Source organism: Prunus avium, chromosome 2 (assembly GCF_965620075.1).
Source record: "Prunus avium chromosome 2, drPruAviu1.hap1.1, whole genome shotgun sequence".
Lineage (NCBI taxonomy): Eukaryota > Viridiplantae > Streptophyta > Magnoliopsida > Rosales > Rosaceae > Prunus > Prunus avium.
In genome coordinates this window covers 41,233,909-41,251,267 of record NC_142285.1, presented here as the reverse complement: position 1 = coordinate 41,251,267, position 17,359 = coordinate 41,233,909, and the positions used below count along the sequence as shown (strand labels likewise).

The 17,359-nt window shown below is 38.6% G+C and overlaps 2 protein-coding genes across 12 annotated transcripts; one reads left to right on the top strand and one right to left on the bottom strand.

Annotated features, from left to right (window-relative positions):
* Window positions 1–53: 53 nt before the first annotated feature.
* Window positions 54–6,415, top strand: LOC110768843 (DUF724 domain-containing protein 7-like). 11 transcript variants are annotated; one of them, XM_021972703.2, is made up of 12 exons: window positions 54–686; window positions 1,657–2,085; window positions 2,338–2,712; window positions 3,018–3,102; window positions 3,283–3,431; window positions 3,937–4,033; window positions 4,148–4,201; window positions 4,279–4,350; window positions 4,867–4,941; window positions 5,017–5,085; window positions 5,324–5,494; window positions 5,569–6,415. In XM_021972703.2, exons 1-12 carry the CDS (start codon window positions 213–215, stop codon window positions 6,207–6,209), a joined length of 2,691 nt encoding a protein of 896 aa, XP_021828395.1. In that variant the 5' UTR covers window positions 54–212; the 3' UTR covers window positions 6,210–6,415. The 11 variants fall into 11 exon arrangements, with proteins under 11 accessions (XP_021828395.1, XP_021828394.1, XP_021828393.1 ...); XM_021972702.2 differs by having other exon boundaries at window positions 3,018–3,162; window positions 4,876–4,941; XM_021972701.2 differs by having other exon boundaries at window positions 3,018–3,162.
* A 105-nt stretch (window positions 6,416–6,520) lies between these two features.
* LOC110768858 (putative casein kinase II subunit beta-4) lies at window positions 6,521–8,849 on the bottom strand. The gene is made up of 5 exons (XM_021972722.2): window positions 8,465–8,849; window positions 7,693–7,914; window positions 7,470–7,582; window positions 7,222–7,387; window positions 6,521–7,125 (listed from the first exon to the last, which is right to left on the bottom strand). The coding sequence occupies exons 1-5, from the start codon at window positions 8,610–8,612 to the stop codon at window positions 6,992–6,994; spliced, it is 783 nt and encodes a 260-aa protein (XP_021828414.1). The 5' UTR covers window positions 8,613–8,849; the 3' UTR covers window positions 6,521–6,991.
* Window positions 8,850–17,359: the final 8,510 nt, after the last annotated feature.

Here is a 17,359-nt window from a genome sequence, read left to right as displayed (position 1 = left end):
AACAAAACTTGATCTACACGACAAATCGTTCAAATTTTACGATCCGTCGTTTACCTAGAGATATGAGAGTCTTGGAGCAATGAAACATTTATGATCGAAGGACACAAAAAAGTCCTACTTTTCTCCCAAAACTTGACCTTGACCGCTCTGCTTAAACACTACTAAATATAGTGTGTTTGTCTCTCTGGAGAGTGAGAGAAAACAAGTAAGAAATGGTGGTGAAGCGGAGCGAAGCGCATTTGAGCAAGGATTCAAAGGTGGAAGTTTGCAGCAACGAAGAGGGTTACAGAGGTGCATGGTTCCCTGCCATAATCCTTGACCCACAACCCTCAGATCTCTCAGCGAAGAAGAAAAGGAAGAGCCTTGGCAACTCAAGCAAGGCTCTGGTGCAGTACGAGACTCTGGTCTCCGACGATGACCCAAACAAGCCACTCACTGAGCTCGTTGACGTGTGCTCCATCCGGCCCGTGCCTCCTCCTGACAATCCTGACCAGCCCTTCGAGCCCGCAGACGTCGTAGACTCCTTTTACCTTGAAGCTTGGTGGGTGGGGGTTGTGATGAGGTTTGAGGATGACAAGTATACGGTGGGTTTCAAAAACCCACCTGATCTGCTTGAGTTAAGGCGCTCTGAGCTGCGGCCTCATTGGGATTTTCTGGACGGCGTATGGATTCGAGCCCGGAAGGAGGTACTAGTTCTACATTTTAATAATGCATGTGGGTTTGTCTTTTTAAACAGGATTTGTACTTGGTTTATGCTTGCATGCGCTTTCTTTTGTTTATTTATGAATTTTCTTTGGAGCTTTCTACCATTGGTTTTCATGATTTAAGAACATGCAGGTTGTTTATTGTACATTGGCCTTGCCTTTGTTGTTCTGCTTTTAGATTCTCTTTTTTATTTCCTTCAAAAGATTTCTATTTTCCTAAAAAGATCATCTTTTTATGTTGTTGCACTTTTTAAGAGCAGTTTATCCGTGTTCATGTTTTTTTAATACCGGTTGTCATTGGTATCATTGGTTCTCTTGACTATTCTATTGATTTTCCTGAATTATCAACCAAAGTTGTTATTTTATTGCTTGGGGAATTGATGATGTGATGATCCGAACCAGTACTGGATATCATGTTTGTTTATGCTTTCTAATTTTTTTTCTTCTGGGTTTTGTGTTTCTTAAATAAGTCCCCCCTCCCCCTAAATCATATTTGGGCAAGTTAAGTTAAACGGTTTTATTGTGAACTCAATCTTTTACCATTAATTGATGAAATTTTACAGAAAGCAGATACTTTTAGTAATCTGTCTATCAGTATCAATTTACTTATAAAAAGATCCATGGTTCTGCGTTTGCTATCTTTTTCTTTCTAAAGCAAAAAATGGTGCACTAAAACTTGAATGATTATTAATCATGTGAACATTTGTAATATTAAGCATGGCACTAAAACTTGGGGTATTTCAAATCACGAACTTGTGATTTTCTGTAGTTTGAAGTTTGGATTTACAGAGGTCTTTACTTGTATGTTTGCAACTTCGTGCCATCTCAGTTTATTCATTTATCTCATTAGCAATATATCTGGCTTCCTTCTATTTTTGAGATATGATACAAATTTCTATATGCTATGCTTTTGAGAGAAAGAAAACTGATCTTTGTCACTAATGGTTCAAAGAGGATAGAGGAGACAATTTTCAGCCATGGGACAGCAGTGGAAATAAATCCCAACGAAAACAATCTATTGTATGCTTGGTTCCCAGCAATTTATCTTGGTGAACTAGGGGTTAACTCTTTCTTGCTTCAATATAAGAGCACAAACAACTGTGATGTTAAAGTGGTAGTAAATGGCCACCAGATTCGGCCTCAGCCTCCGAAGTCAGGCAAAAGAGATTTTAACTTGATGGAAATGGTGGATGCATTCTATGATATGGGTTGGTGGGTCGGAGAGATTACACAAATTCTTACAGAAGAAAAGTATATGGTCCGTTTAAAATTCACAAAGCAGGTAAAGGAATGCAGTCCTTCAGAATTGAGGCCTCATGTGGAATGGACGGAGAGAGGATGGATTACAAAGACCAATGGAACATGGGTTGATTGCTCTAAGGTATGCATATTTTTCCATTGTTTTATATTGGGAAAAAAGAGAGCGGGAGAGGAGAGGGGGTTGCGCAGTTGTCATGGCTTGTGTCTTTGTGGGTATAGTTGTAAACTTGTAAACATGTTTGAATCATCCTCGGTCTTCGAAATATAATCATTAAGATGCAATTTTATCAGGTAAATTTAAGTTTCTATGCTGGAAAGCATACATGGGCTCAAATTATTGGTGGGTGGCTAAAGTTTTGGCCTTTCGTTTCAGGATGCTCACTTTAGTGTGGATTATGAAGTACAATCAAAGCGTGCATGCGAGAGTTTCAGAAGCTCCGAGGTAGCTACAGCACTTGAAAGTTCAGGTGCTACCAAGGATAATAATGAAGTAAAAACAGCTTGTTCAAGGATTTCATGGAAGAATCAGTTGGAGCACTTGAGTCCTTGCATTGATAAATCACCTTATGGAAAGACCAAAAAGAAACTAAAAATTAATCAGAAACCTAATGATGATGCAACAATTTTACGTCCTTCCAAGAAGTTAACATGGGGACATCCAGAAGACTCCTTATCTTTTACACCATCATTTTCAAGGAGAACGCCAGTTAAAACATTGAAAAAAGAAGCTCCAGTTAGAAAGGGTGCGGTAAGTGATCTGTCAAAACAAATGTTGTTGGTATATATATTCTCCTATTGCTGAGTGTTCCTTTGGGGTAAACAAAACCATGACTCAAGTCTTCCCTCTCAAAACCTCATTAACTTGCTCTCATTCTATGAATTTTATAAGTTGATAGCGTTGATAGCATCTGAAGACTGCCATTTGAAAGTAAGAAGTGCTATATAAACAAAAAAGAAAAAGAAAAATCAAAGAGAGGCATTATTTTTTTCTCGAGATTTGTTTCTTCTGACACCTGATGGTCCTGATTGGAATGCATTTTATTCCTATTGCAGAAGACTAAGCAACAACAGGTTGGAGAACTGGACAATCAAGAAATCATTTCTTATAAACAAAAAGGAAAACCACGAAATTCTCAAGGTGATATCCCTTGGCCAAGAGTGAGACATGAGGGGAGGGGCAGGCCACTGAAATTGCCTGGTGAAAATATCACTAGCCAGAGGCATATATCCACAGTGATTAACATTACATGATATTATTTCTGTATTAACATATTCATTGTGTAATCCACATAAAACAAATTTGCATAAATTGTTGCAGTCAAGAAGGGCAGTGAAATTGAAAATGCTGATGAAGAAGATGTTGAAGATGAGTATGGACTGGACAACATTGAATCTTCTGGTATAAGGTCAGATTCTGAGCTAACAGGGGGATCTCATGCTGGAACATCATGTCTGCTCCCTGTAGAGGTATATCTGAAGCCTGTATGCTATGCTTCCTTCTATATCTCTTTACGTATCAAAACTGCGGTCTGCATTAAGCTTTGGGGTAGAAAGGCCAATATGATGACAAGGAATAAAACATTTATGTTCAAGAGAAAGGAATGATTCTCCTGTTAGCTAACTGGATACATGCTAATTTGGCAATTAAAGTAGTCACGGTTGAAATACAGAGTGGCCTTTTTTTTTTCTTTTTAATTATATATAGCAGTGTTACATAAAACAAGAGAGCTTAATTATACTTCAGAGGTAAAAGTGAAAGGAAGGACTAAGATGGCGCATGCCCATAATTCTAGAAATCTTTAATATTGACCTTACTAGAGGATTTGTTTTTTTTGTTTTTTTTGTTTTTAAAAGACAATTGTTAATAGAAAAAACTATGATGTTTTATTTTAATTTTTGAGGCATCCTATTGAGATTTATTTCCCTCTAACCCAAGTTTGTTGATCATCATATTTCTTATTGATTCATTCAGGAGGTTGAATGGAATGAAAATGGGGTGAGCAATGAAATAAAAGGGAAGGGAAAACTGCCTGAATATCTTGTTGAACACCCAAAAGATCCAGCAACAGGTGTGTATAATATGTCAGAGCTACACAATTCTCGATAGACGTGTATATTTTGAAAATCTAATTTGTACCAGCATATGGGTGAGGCACATAATGGCGTTGGATCTTTTGCTGCAGATCATGCGAATGATATATTTGAATTGCCTGTAATAACAATGTGGGATTTGACAGGTATGAGTAGTTAACAACCTGAATTAAGCACAATGGAATAGAAAACTTGTGGCCTGAATAAATTCTATTTTTTGCAGGTGAGAAGCACAACGGAACTGGAGTTGTTGCTCAAGTTGAATCGACTAAGACTCAAGTTGTCAATGATAATGGTATGGTACATCAGAACCTGGAAAAACCTTTAGTTTATGTAAAAAGAATTACAGGAACTCGTGTGCAATTTAATTTGAATGCTCCCCATGACTGGTATGCTTTTGCTTTTTTATTCTATAATTTTTTGCTGTGAAAGAGATACTCGTCAATTACAATATTTGGATGAGTGATTAGGAAAATGAAACTGGAAGAGTCAAGGAATAGAGGTAGTGAAACATAATAAAGAAACCATGATTTTGCAGTTCAAGAAATACACTGATTTTGGTAATACTGAGTGTAGATTCTGCAACTGAATCATGTGTGAGGGAGCTACAATTAAGTCCCGTAAGATTTTTCTATTGTCAAAATGAGTCAATTAGGAAAAGTACAACATATTGGTAGACGAACAAAAAAAAGGAAAATAATTTGGATTTACTTATCCTTTTCTCACTTTTTAAAATGTTGGTAGTAATTGTTTAATCCTATTTATTGTTATCCTGCGTAGCATAAAATTCATACCTTTCTTAAAATCTGAGGTTTTGAAGATGCAACGGTCGAAGCAGAAGCTGAAGATACTGCAATGGATATTGAGAAAATAATAGAGGGCTTAAGTAAGCAATTGAGAAAGTTGTCAGAGTATTTCTTTGGCTTTGGTTTGTTTGATTAACATTAAGGTTGTGTTGTAGGTAACCCTGCAGGGTTTTCCAGCAAACAAAATGAGGTCAGAGGAAGACAGGTTGAAACTGGTTTAACAGGTGACACTGATCAACAAGACAGTCAAACACTCTCCCTTTTCTAAAAAGTTCTCCAGTTGGGAAAAATATTTGAAACCACGGATGTATTCGAAGTGTTGCTAGACCAAAAAAAAATGTTAGCTTAACATAATAGGGATATGCTTTTCCTTTATTGTTTTTCCCTTTTGGAAGTACTTGCTTATCCTATTCTTTTTTATCTTGTGTTGTCTAAAATTTCTTGTCTTTCTTAAATTTGCAGCTTCTGAAGAAGTGATGAAAGAGACAAAAAATGTGGATTCTGCAATGGATTACTCGACAAAAGAAGTTCAGGTGGCTGTGACCGGAATATCTGCAACGGCATCTGCCCATGATCAACCTTTATCACTGTGCATAGATGAAATGCATTCTGTAAAAGCCATAGAGTGCTCAAGTAAGCTACTGTGAAAATTTTCAATGGATTCCTTTGGCTGTCATTAGTTTGACTAATATCAAGACTGTTTCTAGGTAACCCTGCCAGGACTGCCAACCAACAAAATGATGTTAGAGGAACACAAGTTGAGCAACAAGACAGTCCACATTCACCTTTTGTGAGAAGTTCTCCATTTTGGAAAAGTATTGAATCCATGGAAGTATTCAAAAGATTTCCACAAAGGCCACATTTTCATCCTCTGATGAAGTGTAAAGCGGTTTGTCGTGAAGGATCCGCTCTTGGAAATATGATAACCTTTGCCTCTTTGGTGGAGAAGACTTCCAAGTTGCAAGTTGGCGATCCTAGAGACTTATTTGATAGCAATTTGGAGGCACTAGTTGACTTGGAAGTGTTGGGATTTGATGTCACGGCAGTACGGCATCGTCTGAAGGAATTGATTGAAATGAAAGTTAAGTTGGGGCAACTTGAGAACCAATCAAAAGAAGTTGACATTCAGATCACGGAGTGTACTCTTGACAGAATCAGAAATAGTGAAACAATCAGTCGGATTGATAAGGAGATCGAGGACTTGAAGGAAAAACGGGCGACCCTGATGTCAATCGATGTGGCCAAAGGTTCTGAAATTAGCAAGCTGCAATCAGAAGTAAATGCTATCACTGAAGGCATTCAGAGCATCCATCATGATTTTGAGAAATTAGCTGCTGCAGCGTGGTGATTGTTGTGATTTTGATGGATGACCCTTTAGATTAGCACTCTTTTACCCAACCCTTGAATGGTTCGGAGATAGGTTTGTCCATGGAAACTGATATATAATATTTATACCCTTTTGAATGTAATGTAATGATGGAAGTGATACCAAACTGTTGTTTTTTGTAACAGATATTTGCCTTTGAATGCTGGTAACAGTTATCTGTACTACCATATCCTCAGCCAGTATTAGACTTAATGCTACTCAAGACATATTTATAGACCGGTTTACTGCCTATATCACTCTCTTGGTTTCCTATAAAATGTCTTGTCCACAATTTTTTCCTGGTAGTAAAGCTTCTGGTTCCTTTCAGCAAGTTATGAGCTTTTTATCTGCTAGAAAGGCAGAGCGGTGGTAAAACTAGAAAAGTTAAAATTAAAAAAACTCACTATAAGTAGGGCTGAGGTTGCTCTTCAGCTTTTATAAGCATGAAATTTGAAAGAAGGTACGCTTCTTTGGAAAGCCCCATGACACACTTCAAATTTTCTATTCAGAAAGTAAATGGCCACCATCCACATATCGATCATGACGCGAAAGAATATGAACTTTTCCACTTAAAACTGCCAAAGAATCATGGTGCTCAACCTAAACAAGTTAAATAACCATTATGAACAACCCGGTACGTACAATGAAAACAGGGCTTTTGGGAACTGCCCTGTGTTTTTTTTTCCTTACAAGGGGAAACAACACTGCTTGGACCCCCTTACCTTTCTTCATCAAGAGGAGCACCTTTGCAGCTAAAAGATTGATCATTCCTCCTTGTGGACTTTGAAGCCATATATTCTCCGAACATAATTCTGACTCGCCTTCTGCGGTTTAAGATGGCCGTAGGTCAAGAAAAAAAGGTGCGGAAATGTGGTTCCAAAATATGCTCCATCAATTTCTAAGAGTTTGTCAAGGAAACATTGAAAAACTGCTGTTCAACAAAACATAACTGAAGTCATTTGCAAAAGTCATAAAGATTTTATTACAAGGATACGATCTTGGTGTCTGGATTGTGGGGCATAAATGTCTTCACACTTGGGACAGTAGATTTTGACAGTACTTAACCTTGGGATGTCTGACTGGCCAACAGGCAGACATCGTTGTTTATTGCAGTGCATTCTTGGACATCTGCCAAAGTCATAGTTCCTGTACTTCTCCAACTGAATTGCACACTGTTGCATTAGGAGCCTGAAATCCAACATCATGAAAAACCATATAAAGTTGCATTGTTAAACACCTTACCATTGCAGACAATCCTTTGTTAGTAGCTATGTATCTGCCATGAATTAAACCATAGAGCATCTCTGCCGAGGATTCGATCACATTGTTCTGTTCATCATCAGTTAAAGTACCATCTGTTGTTGATCCCAATGGAGAACAAATTATTATTCATGTTCAAACAGCATTTCTTACAGGTTACATAAGAAGTTATTGATTTCATATTGCAGATAGGCAAATATCTTACCATTGGAAGACTCAACATCCAAAATTAAGTCCAGTGCATAATCATAGAATGGGACTTGATTTCTTAAACCAGAACGGTTGAAGTCATCCAGGATGTAGTCGTCGTCCACTTCACAAAAGAATTCGTTCCCTTTCTGATTGCAGAACCATGATATCCAAGATGCATCTTCATCATCAAGGCATCTAACATCTGAACCTTTGCAACTTGTTTCAGCTGATTCCCCTGCACAATAAAGAAAGAAAAAACTAACTGAAAGCCACACAATAAAGAAAAGAAAACTATAAATATATTCAGCAAGAATGTAACCTTCATATGATCAAAATGAGAACCAAAATTGTTAAACTAAGATGGGCTAGAGAGATAACTCTATTTCAACAAAAGATTTTTTGGCAGCATGATCACTTAGATGAGAAAAGTCAATAGCTTGACACCAAATACAGAACCTCTTCAAGATATATACATGAATTAGTCTGTCCAAACAAGTTTCAAACTGCTTGGATAAAACATACGAGGAAGTCGAATAACTTCAATAACAGGCCTCACAAATCAAAAGACAGAGTAGAAGAGCAAGTAACTTTGTGTAAAAACATCATAACATTGTGCGAAAACAAAAAACATCATATCATAACGTAACATTATACATATGAATTACAGCAAAACCCAGTATTAGGAAAATAATAATAATTATTATTATATATGATAATATGATGGATTGTTATGAAGTTTATCATATAATAAATGCATGTTATTATGCATTGAAAGTGAAACTGACCCTGATCATAGGATGCATCAATATTGCGATAATTGGCGGCAAGTGAGGTAGAGGTAGAGGGAGCCAAAGATTTGTCTTTGAGTCGATTGGGATTCAAAGCCGGTTCAGAACGTGATCTAATTACACCTCGCTCATCTTTATTTTTCATTCTCTCTCTCTCTCTCTCTCTCTCTCTCTCTCTCTCTCTCTCTCTCAAATGTTAATGCACCACTAATTAACCTTCAAAACAAAGTTTGGATTTTTCCTACACTCAAGTTTCGATCATGCATCGATGGCGATTTCAATTTACATTTGGATCTGCCCTGCAGTGGCAATCAAAGAGAGAAGACAAAAAGAAAAAATGAAACAAAAAAACCTTTTATTTATACATTTTTTTAACAAAGCCATATTGTAAATTATTCTAACATACAAGAGGAGGCGAATCAAAAAATTATATTAGATAATGTTACTTAATAATGTTTATTTATTTGACAGAGGGACTCGAACCTAGACCTTGATAGCAAAGAGAACGATTCTTACCAACTCCACCAACACTCTTTGGCCAAATTGACTTTTATGGTGTGTTTACTAATCAGGAATTGAAATTCTCATCAAGAATTGAATTCTATCTAATTCAATTACGGATTAGTAAACATGCCATCAATCTTATTTTAGTTGGGTCATATCGTCACATCCTGCTGATTGGTAATTTTGTTCCATGTTGTTGTTTTGGCCCTACCTTAAGGGTAGTATTGACTTTTCAATTTAGCAACATGTCGTAAAAGTTTTCGATCGACATGTGTTTGCCTCTCCACATCAAATCCAACGATTAAAAATCATCCCCAGAGTCAGATTACCGTTCGACGAAACGATCTGACCAAGATAGATATGGGAGAGATGTGATCGACGGCAGGAGAAAAGGCTAGGCTTTCTCCGTCCTCGCTCCTCTCAAATGGCAACAAGCAAGAAGAACCATGGGAGTGATGGGAGCTCACACATTTTCAACTCTGATCCCATTTGACCACAACCCCACCAATTCGTTGTCTTTTTGTTTGGAATTCCAGTTACATTCCCAATTCATATAAATAGCCAGAATTTCATAAAGCAAAAAGAAAATTTTGATTCTGACGTCAAGCAGTTGAATTGAAAGAATAAAGTTTTAATCTTGTAGAAAAATGCAACCATTGACTACACATGTTTGGAATTTGAAGCAGCCGGAAACCCTTTTTTGCAATATTGTAAAGAACCAATTCACACAAAGATAGAAATCAAACGCAAAAATTATGTTTCTTTATGGAAAAATATTGTTGGGAGAGAAGAAATTAAGGTTTTTGATGTTTAGTGAATGTATATTTGTATATGCCAATGTGTATAAAATTGTCTGGTTATGCGTTTTTTGTCTCATAGTAGAATTGTGTAATATTTAAGGACTTGTAGGGATTCCGTGATTGATTTTTTAGTCTGTCAATGTAGTTTGGAGGGAGTTGCTCGGGGGAGCTGGGGAATTTTGGGGCCAATCTCTTCCTTGTGCAAGTCAGGATGATAATAGAGTAAACATGTTATAGATGTAACATCCATGGCTAGTGGGTAAAGCTCACTTTTTTGGTATGTAATTGTTGTGAAAAATGGACAAACACTTTCACTCACTCCCCTAATGATCTTGTTGTTGATGGACTTTGGACAAAGAACTCAATGATGGATGAGTCTTACACACACACTTGAGACAACAACCAAGCACAAAGTGACACAAGAATTTATAGAGGTTCAGCAATTGCCTACGTCCTCTTGGTGATCCCCTTGAGAAATTCACTTCATGAAAGAATAAGTTACAACTTTGGTTTTACACAGAAAAACCCCCTTAGAACTCTATTCTCTCCCCAAGCTCTCTTTCCTCTCACACCCCTTGCTCAACACTTTGATGCACTTGTGAACACTCTCACAACCCTTGGTGTTTCCCTCCTTGGTGTCTAGACTCTCAAGACCCCAACTTAGCTCCTAACTTGAACTGATTGCTCTCCCTCACGTTCTCCCTTGGTGAGTTAACCTCCTTTGAACACAATAGCACCCAGCTACTTGACCACCTTGAGATTAACCACACATAACTTCAACTTGCTTTCTCATCTTATAATGTCTTGCTTTATCTCCATTACCTACACAAACCAATGGACACAAGATAAGGCACCATCTTGTCTTCCACGTTCCTTCCTTTAGTCTCCCACTTAGACTAAAGATCAGATCATGCAAGTAAACAAATCCCACTTCAGCCACCTTCCACAAAACCAGAAAATGGAGAATGGATTCTCCAAACCAAGACAACCAATTGGCAATGAGTGCTCTCCCAACTATACAGCAGGTAGTCCACCTTCTTTTACCTCAAAAGTGACCCATTAAACACCTGCAATCTTGTGGAAAGCGATAGCCACCGAAAAAGTAGTTGAAAACACGTAAGGAAAACATCAGCACAGCACAGGGGCGACCGGTCGCTGATACCTTGCGACCGGTCGCTACGACCATTTGGATACATAGCGACCGGTCGCTGATACCTTGCGACCGGTCGCTTCCTGCGAATTTTTCAGACTTCGACTCTGCTTCTAAACGACCGGTCGCCCAAACCTTGCGACCGGTCGCTCACTCCTTCGCTTGCATACTAAATGTGAGCCAATTTTACAACAATCTCCACCTTGGCGAACCATTTAATCACCCCATGGACCATTGTTGACCTCTAGAACATCTTCAACCTCTTAGAAATCGTTCTAGTAATTTCCAAGAACTCCACCATGGCAATACACCTCTTGCCTCAATGCACCTTTGGTGGAAGGTGCTCCACCCAAGCCTAAACTTGAGTAACTTGGACCTCTTGTGCAGAGAAGAGTTCCCCCTTGCCAAATTCGTTGCTCCTTGCTTCCTTGGAACCTTGAACCTTGGACTTCCCTTGATATGCAAACCACATACCAAACCTTTGTTCACTAAATCCCCATTTAGCACTTCTTGCTCTTGGATTTAAGAACACCTTTCTTTTCATCAATGCACCTCTCCAACTTTCCCGCTTCATGCTCCCTATAGCACTCCGAAACGTGGCTGGAACTACTTGGTCCTTCCATCCAAAACCTAGGGACGGTTTGATGGATTCCTTGGGCTCGGACCTTGCAATTGATGATGGCTCCACCTCAAGTAGAACCCCTTTGTAAGTTTGTTGTTGTTGCCCTCCTTCTTCAGCCCTTGTGTCAAGCTCCACCTCAAATGGAGTCCCTTCCATGACCACCTTGGCAAGAAGCTTCTCTTCAACAACATCCTCCCCATCATTCCTTGTCTTGATTTCACCTTTGTGGATATTCCTCTCCACACTTTCTGCAGCTTTGAAATCAAGCACCTTTGATGATGAACCGTTAGTCATACAACCTTGACTAACCTTCCTTGCCCAACTTCTCTTGAGCACACTTGCAGCTACATTATGTTGGACTGGCTCCTTGACATTAAGACTTGTTGCTTGCTCTTCCTTGGTACAAATCTCTGCACCACCCAAGAGCTTGTATGTGTTGTTTGGTTGAATCTCCCCCCTCATAACCACCACAGAACCTTGTGTGACCATGAGCTTCCCTCCTTTGGCCTTGTAAGAGCAACCTTCTCTATCCAAAGAACCAAGAGAGACTAGATTCGTTCTTAGTGCAGGTACAAACCTTACCTCACTAAGAGTCCAAACTTCACCACCTTGCAACTTGATCTTCACAGTCCCTATGCCCAAAACTTCACATGTAGTTTTGTCTCCCAACATAATCTTGCATGCATCCTTATCCTCATACGTGTCAAACATCAACTTATTTGCACACACATGATATGAGCACCCGGAATCTAAAATCCAACTTGAAGAAGAATCCTTACACGAAGAACTTGCCATGACTTCCCCGTTACTTTCATCCGTAACCGTCAAGAGTTCATCACATGTGTCCTCATCACACACGTGGGCTGAACTTCCAGCTTTCTTCATCTTGTTCAGCTTCTCCTTCCATACCGGACAATCTCGTCTCCAATGATCCATAGATCCACACTCGAAGCACCCTTCATTGTCCTTGGACTTAGTATTCCTTTTTCTGCCCTTGCCTTCTTGCTTGCTTGAACGACTCCTTGCGAACAAACCAGCATCTTGAGAGTTCTCCTCCGAACGTTGAGACATCCTGTGATGCGACATCACATCTTGCACCACCTCCTCAAAATTCAAAGTACTCTTCCCGAACATAAGTGTAGTTCGGAAATGCTTATAAGACGGAGGCAAGGATGTTAGTAACATGAGTGCCTTATCCTCCGTATTATACAGCACATCCATTCTTTGCAAGTCAGCAACACATCTATTGAAGCTGCTCAAATGCTCCATTAGATTTCCTTCCTCCGCCATCCGAAGATTTAGGAGTTCCTCCTTGAGGAAGAGCTTGTTGGACAGCGACTTCCCTGCAAACATCTCTTCGAGCTTCTCCCATGTTTGCTTCGCTGTGTCCTTCATCACGTTGATGAGCACCTCATCGGAGATGAAGTTCTCGATGGCTCCTCTAGCCAACTCATCTAGCACACCCCACTCCGCATCTGTCATGGTAACCGGCTTCTTCTCTTTGCCTTCCAAGACAACACTGAGATTTTGTTGTGTAAGGGCTGACTTCATCCTCCTTTGCCAAAGTGTGAAGTTCTCCTTCCCTGTGAAAGGCTTCAACTCCACCTTCATGCTGACAGATTGTGGTAGCCTCTGATGCATAGAGCTACTTCCACCTTCAGCTTCCTTGTCACTTGCCATCTTCAACACACTAGCACTTGCTGCTCCAACACAGCTCTGATACCACTTGTTGTGAAAAATGGACAAACACTTTCACTCACTCCCCTAATGATCTTGTTGTTGATGGACTTTGGACAAAGAACTCAATGATGGATGAGTCTTACACACACACTTGAGACAACAACCAAGCACAAAGTGACACAAGAATTTATAGAGGTTCAGCAATTGCCTACGTCCTCTTGGTGATCCCCTTGAGAAATTCACTTCATGAAAGAATAAGTTACAACTTTGGTTTTACACAGAAAAACCCCCTTAGAACTCTATTCTCTCCCCAAGCTCTCTTTCCTCTCACACCCCTTGCTCAACACTTTGATGCACTTGTGAACACTCTCACAACCCTTGGTGTTTCCCTCCTTGGTGTCTAGACTCTCAAGACCCCAACTTAGCTCCTAACTTGAACTGATTGCTCTCCCTCACGTTCTCCCTTGGTGAGTTAACCTCCTTTGAACACAATAGCACCCAGCTACTTGACCACCTTGAGATTAACCACACATAACTTCAACTTGCTTTCTCATCTTATAATGTCTTGCTTTATCTCCATTACCTACACAAACCAATGGACACAAGATAAGGCACCATCTTGTCTTCCACGTTCCTTCCTTTAGTCTCCCACTTAGACTAAAGATCAGATCATGCAAGTAAACAAATCCCACTTCAGCCACCTTCCACAAAACCAGAAAATGGAGAATGGATTCTCCAAACCAAGACAACCAATTGGCAATGAGTGCTCTCCCAACTATACAGCAGGTAGTCCACCTTCTTTTACCTCAAAAGTGACCCATTAAACACCTGCAATCTTGTGGAAAGCGATAGCCACCGAAAAAGTAGTTGAAAACACGTAAGGAAAACATCAGCACAGCACAGGGGCGACCGGTCGCTGATACCTTGCGACCGGTCGCTACGACCATTTGGATACATAGCGACCGGTCGCTGATACCTTGCGACCGGTCGCTTCCTGCGAATTTTTCAGACTTCGACTCTGCTTCTAAACGACCGGTCGCCCAAACCTTGCGACCGGTCGCTCACTCCTTCGCTTGCATACTAAATGTGAGCCAATTTTACAACAGTAATCATATGGATGGCATTGAACTTCATAGAGATTCTTTGTAAGAAAGTAAGTTTTCAAGCATTGGATATGGCATTTCATTTTCTTGGTATAGTCTTTCTATAGCTTAGCTTTGAAGCCTGGTATCCAAATGTATGGTATCCCCTCCTCCTGCTTCCCTCCTCTCTCTATTTTACATTATGATTGCGATCAGGCAATTAAGAGTCATGAAGACTGTTATGTGTCCTCCACACAGTTAGGTTGAATATATATATATTTTTTGGTTACAGTAGTTAGTTTGATTATATAGTACTTTGTGTTTGGGGTTGAGGATGTTAACAGGATTTTAGGTGGATATCGCCTTCATCCCCTTTCTAACTCTTTTATCATTAATAAATTATGTGCTTCTTACCAAAAAAAAAAAAAAAAAAACTGACTTAGTTTGAGGTTGTACTACGTCCAATTTAGTTTCACCGTGAGTCTAATATTCAAATAAAATACTGGAGCCTGTTGCTTGTGGCCCCATCCATGTATGCACCCTCACACAACATTGACCGAAAGGCAGGCATATGCACTCATATGACTTATGATCATATTGTTGTGGCGTAATTGTGGATTTATTTTTTCTTTCATTAGGCAGATAGTGGTCAGCACTGCAAGGGATGTAGATTTGGCTGGTCTAATGGTAGGTGTATAGAATAGTGATAGTTTGTATGTCTCACTGTTTTATTTTTGCCTTTACGTCATTTGCTTTGTACCACTGGGAAAATAGGATTGCAACTCCAAATGACTAAATTTTTTTCAAATAGGATTGTGACTTCTTAACACACATTCACCACGCTAGTTTATTGTTTTATTTTGTCCCAGCAAGGAAAGTTCAGACATACCGTCTTTTGATCATTGATGAATCATAAGCAGTTAGGATTTTGGCCTCTAAATGATTTAGTTGTCTTTATCTGTTGCTCTTTCCTTTATAACTTCTGATTCTTATTTCTTCAAAATTATGATTATTATCTGCACCATGCAGGTTCTTATGAAGGCTTGAGTATTTGACTGGCTAGGGGAAGAAAAAATTCATACGCGCGCAAGTTCAAGTAGCATTTAGTGCATATCTCACCACTCCCTTCAATGTGATCAAAACAAGATGTCAAGTTCCCTGATCAGCCTTGAGGTATCAGTTATGTTTTGTGGTTAATTTAATTATAGTTAGTTTCAAGTATCTTTCAGTTGTGAGTGTGGAACGCAAGCTTTTGCAAGCATCACATGCTGTATAATGTGTTGTTAGTGTACTTACTGTTACCTGAACAAGGCTTGACGAGTCAGCTGTTGTGCATATGAACAATGATCACATAATTGCTCAGGCACAAACACCATTTATCTTTTGTATCATGGAGGGGTTTTTACAATCCTATTGCTGTTTTATCTATGCACCCTTGACTACCATTTTGTTTAAATGTTGTCACATAACAGAGTATTTTAAGTCTTGTGGACAAAATTGAGGGGCTATTATCAGAAAATATACGTTGATTGTTATTTCAAACTGACCTTTCAAACGTCTTCGCCAAGATGGGCAAGGGAAATTCTATATAGCAATTTTCATTTCAATTTGTTATATTTGATATGGGCATCACATTCATGTGTTGCATATGGTTGTATTACTCGTTGGCTGACAGTTGGATGTGATAGCAAAAGAATTTTCTGATTTCAATCTATAATGTTTGTTGTGAACTTTGTTGGAATTTGTGTAAGTATTTCAAAATACAAACAATTATTTTATTACTTATTTTATGTTGAACTTATATTTCCAGATTTTTGAGTGGTTTGATTACTTCTTTAAAACTGCAATTATTTTCTATATTTATAAAATCTATGACCTGATACTTTTATATTAATTGTTAGCGTTGTCGGTTTTGATATCTCCTCTTTGGTTTTAATTGAGTTATTACCGTTACTTTTTATATCAATTTATTTTATCATTTAAATAAGTTAAATGTATTTGGTTTACAATAGTTGGTGAAAGTTTTGATTCCAATCTTTATTGCGTGAGTTAATTGCTTAGTTGGGATCAAATTTTGTTCTTAACATGCAAGTGTTTTATGTGGTTTAATTGCTTGGTTAAAAACCCAACGTTCACTTGGAGTTGGCAATCTCCAATATAATAAACCATTCGAGCTATGTGTTAAAGATGAGAAGAGAAATTAGATAGACACATTTCTTCATTATTTTCTCCTCCACATTCTTGAGTTTGTGTTCCAATTTGTTTTCTTTTATCTTGGGAAAGATTCAAGTTGTTCATCTGACCCAAGTATTGTGAGTGTACGCTTATGAGGGTCATAGGTTGTTGTATCCTGGAGTGTAGAGCGCCATACAACCTTGCTACACCGAGACATTGTCTCCGAGGGGCGAAATCTACTCTTAAGGACAGTGACTACACGCCTCAACCTAAAACTATTAAGTATCAATGGAGACCAACTTCTACATCCCAAAAGATAAGTATTTTACTGTAATTTTCATTGATTTTATTTAATCTACTCTATCAATGTAAATTACAATTTTCTAATAATTATTTCATATAATGTTTTGCAGGAAAAGTAGCATCCATAAAACAAATTATCCAACAAACTTTAGGTCAATGAATGCTTGGATGCAATTCGTAGCCTGTGGATGGATGAAGATGCCCAGGGGATGTGCAAAGATAGCAGTCTTTTGGATTACACTCTATAATCCAGCTTCCGCTCATACTTTTGCAGTATTTGTGAAAGACCATTTCAAGGGACTGAGAAGAAACAGGAAGTTGCTAGCTTGTTAGTAGAGAAAAAGGATCGCCTTCAGATGGGCGGCATGATAAACTTGCACTGATCTATTTTTCCTATCTCATCTAGTTTGTTGAACTAATTAGGGCATTTCCATGTGTCATAGTAATCATTTGGACGATAATTTGTGATATGTTTTCATGTAATATGTGTATATACATATAAAGACATTGGAAAGGAAGTTTCTATGATGTCTTTTTCTATTTTTCCCTTCGCAATATCGGGAAAAGGGAAGATAA

Excerpts from the sequence above, each read along its gene's own strand:
- LOC110768843 (XM_021972701.2), top strand. The coding sequence starts at position 213 with ATGGTGGTGAAGCGGAGCGAAGCGCATTTGAGCAAGGATTCAAAGGTG. Across the intron at positions 3,432-3,936 it reads CATGTCTGCTCCCTGTAGAG|GAGGTTGAATGGAATGAAAA; the intron begins GTATATCTGAAG and ends TGATTCATTCAG. Across the intron at positions 4,202-4,278 it reads AACAATGTGGGATTTGACAG|GTGAGAAGCACAACGGAACT; the intron begins GTATGAGTAGTT and ends TATTTTTTGCAG.
- LOC110768858 (XM_021972722.2), bottom strand. The coding sequence starts at position 8,612 with ATGAAAAATAAAGATGAGCGAGGTGTAATTAGATCACGTTCTGAACCG. Across the intron at positions 7,583-7,692 it reads GGATGTTGAGTCTTCCAATG|ATGGTACTTTAACTGATGAT; the intron begins GTAAGATATTTG and ends GATCAACAACAG. Across the intron at positions 7,126-7,221 it reads ACAATCCAGACACCAAGATC|AAATTGATGGAGCATATTTT; the intron begins GTATCCTTGTAA and ends ACAAACTCTTAG.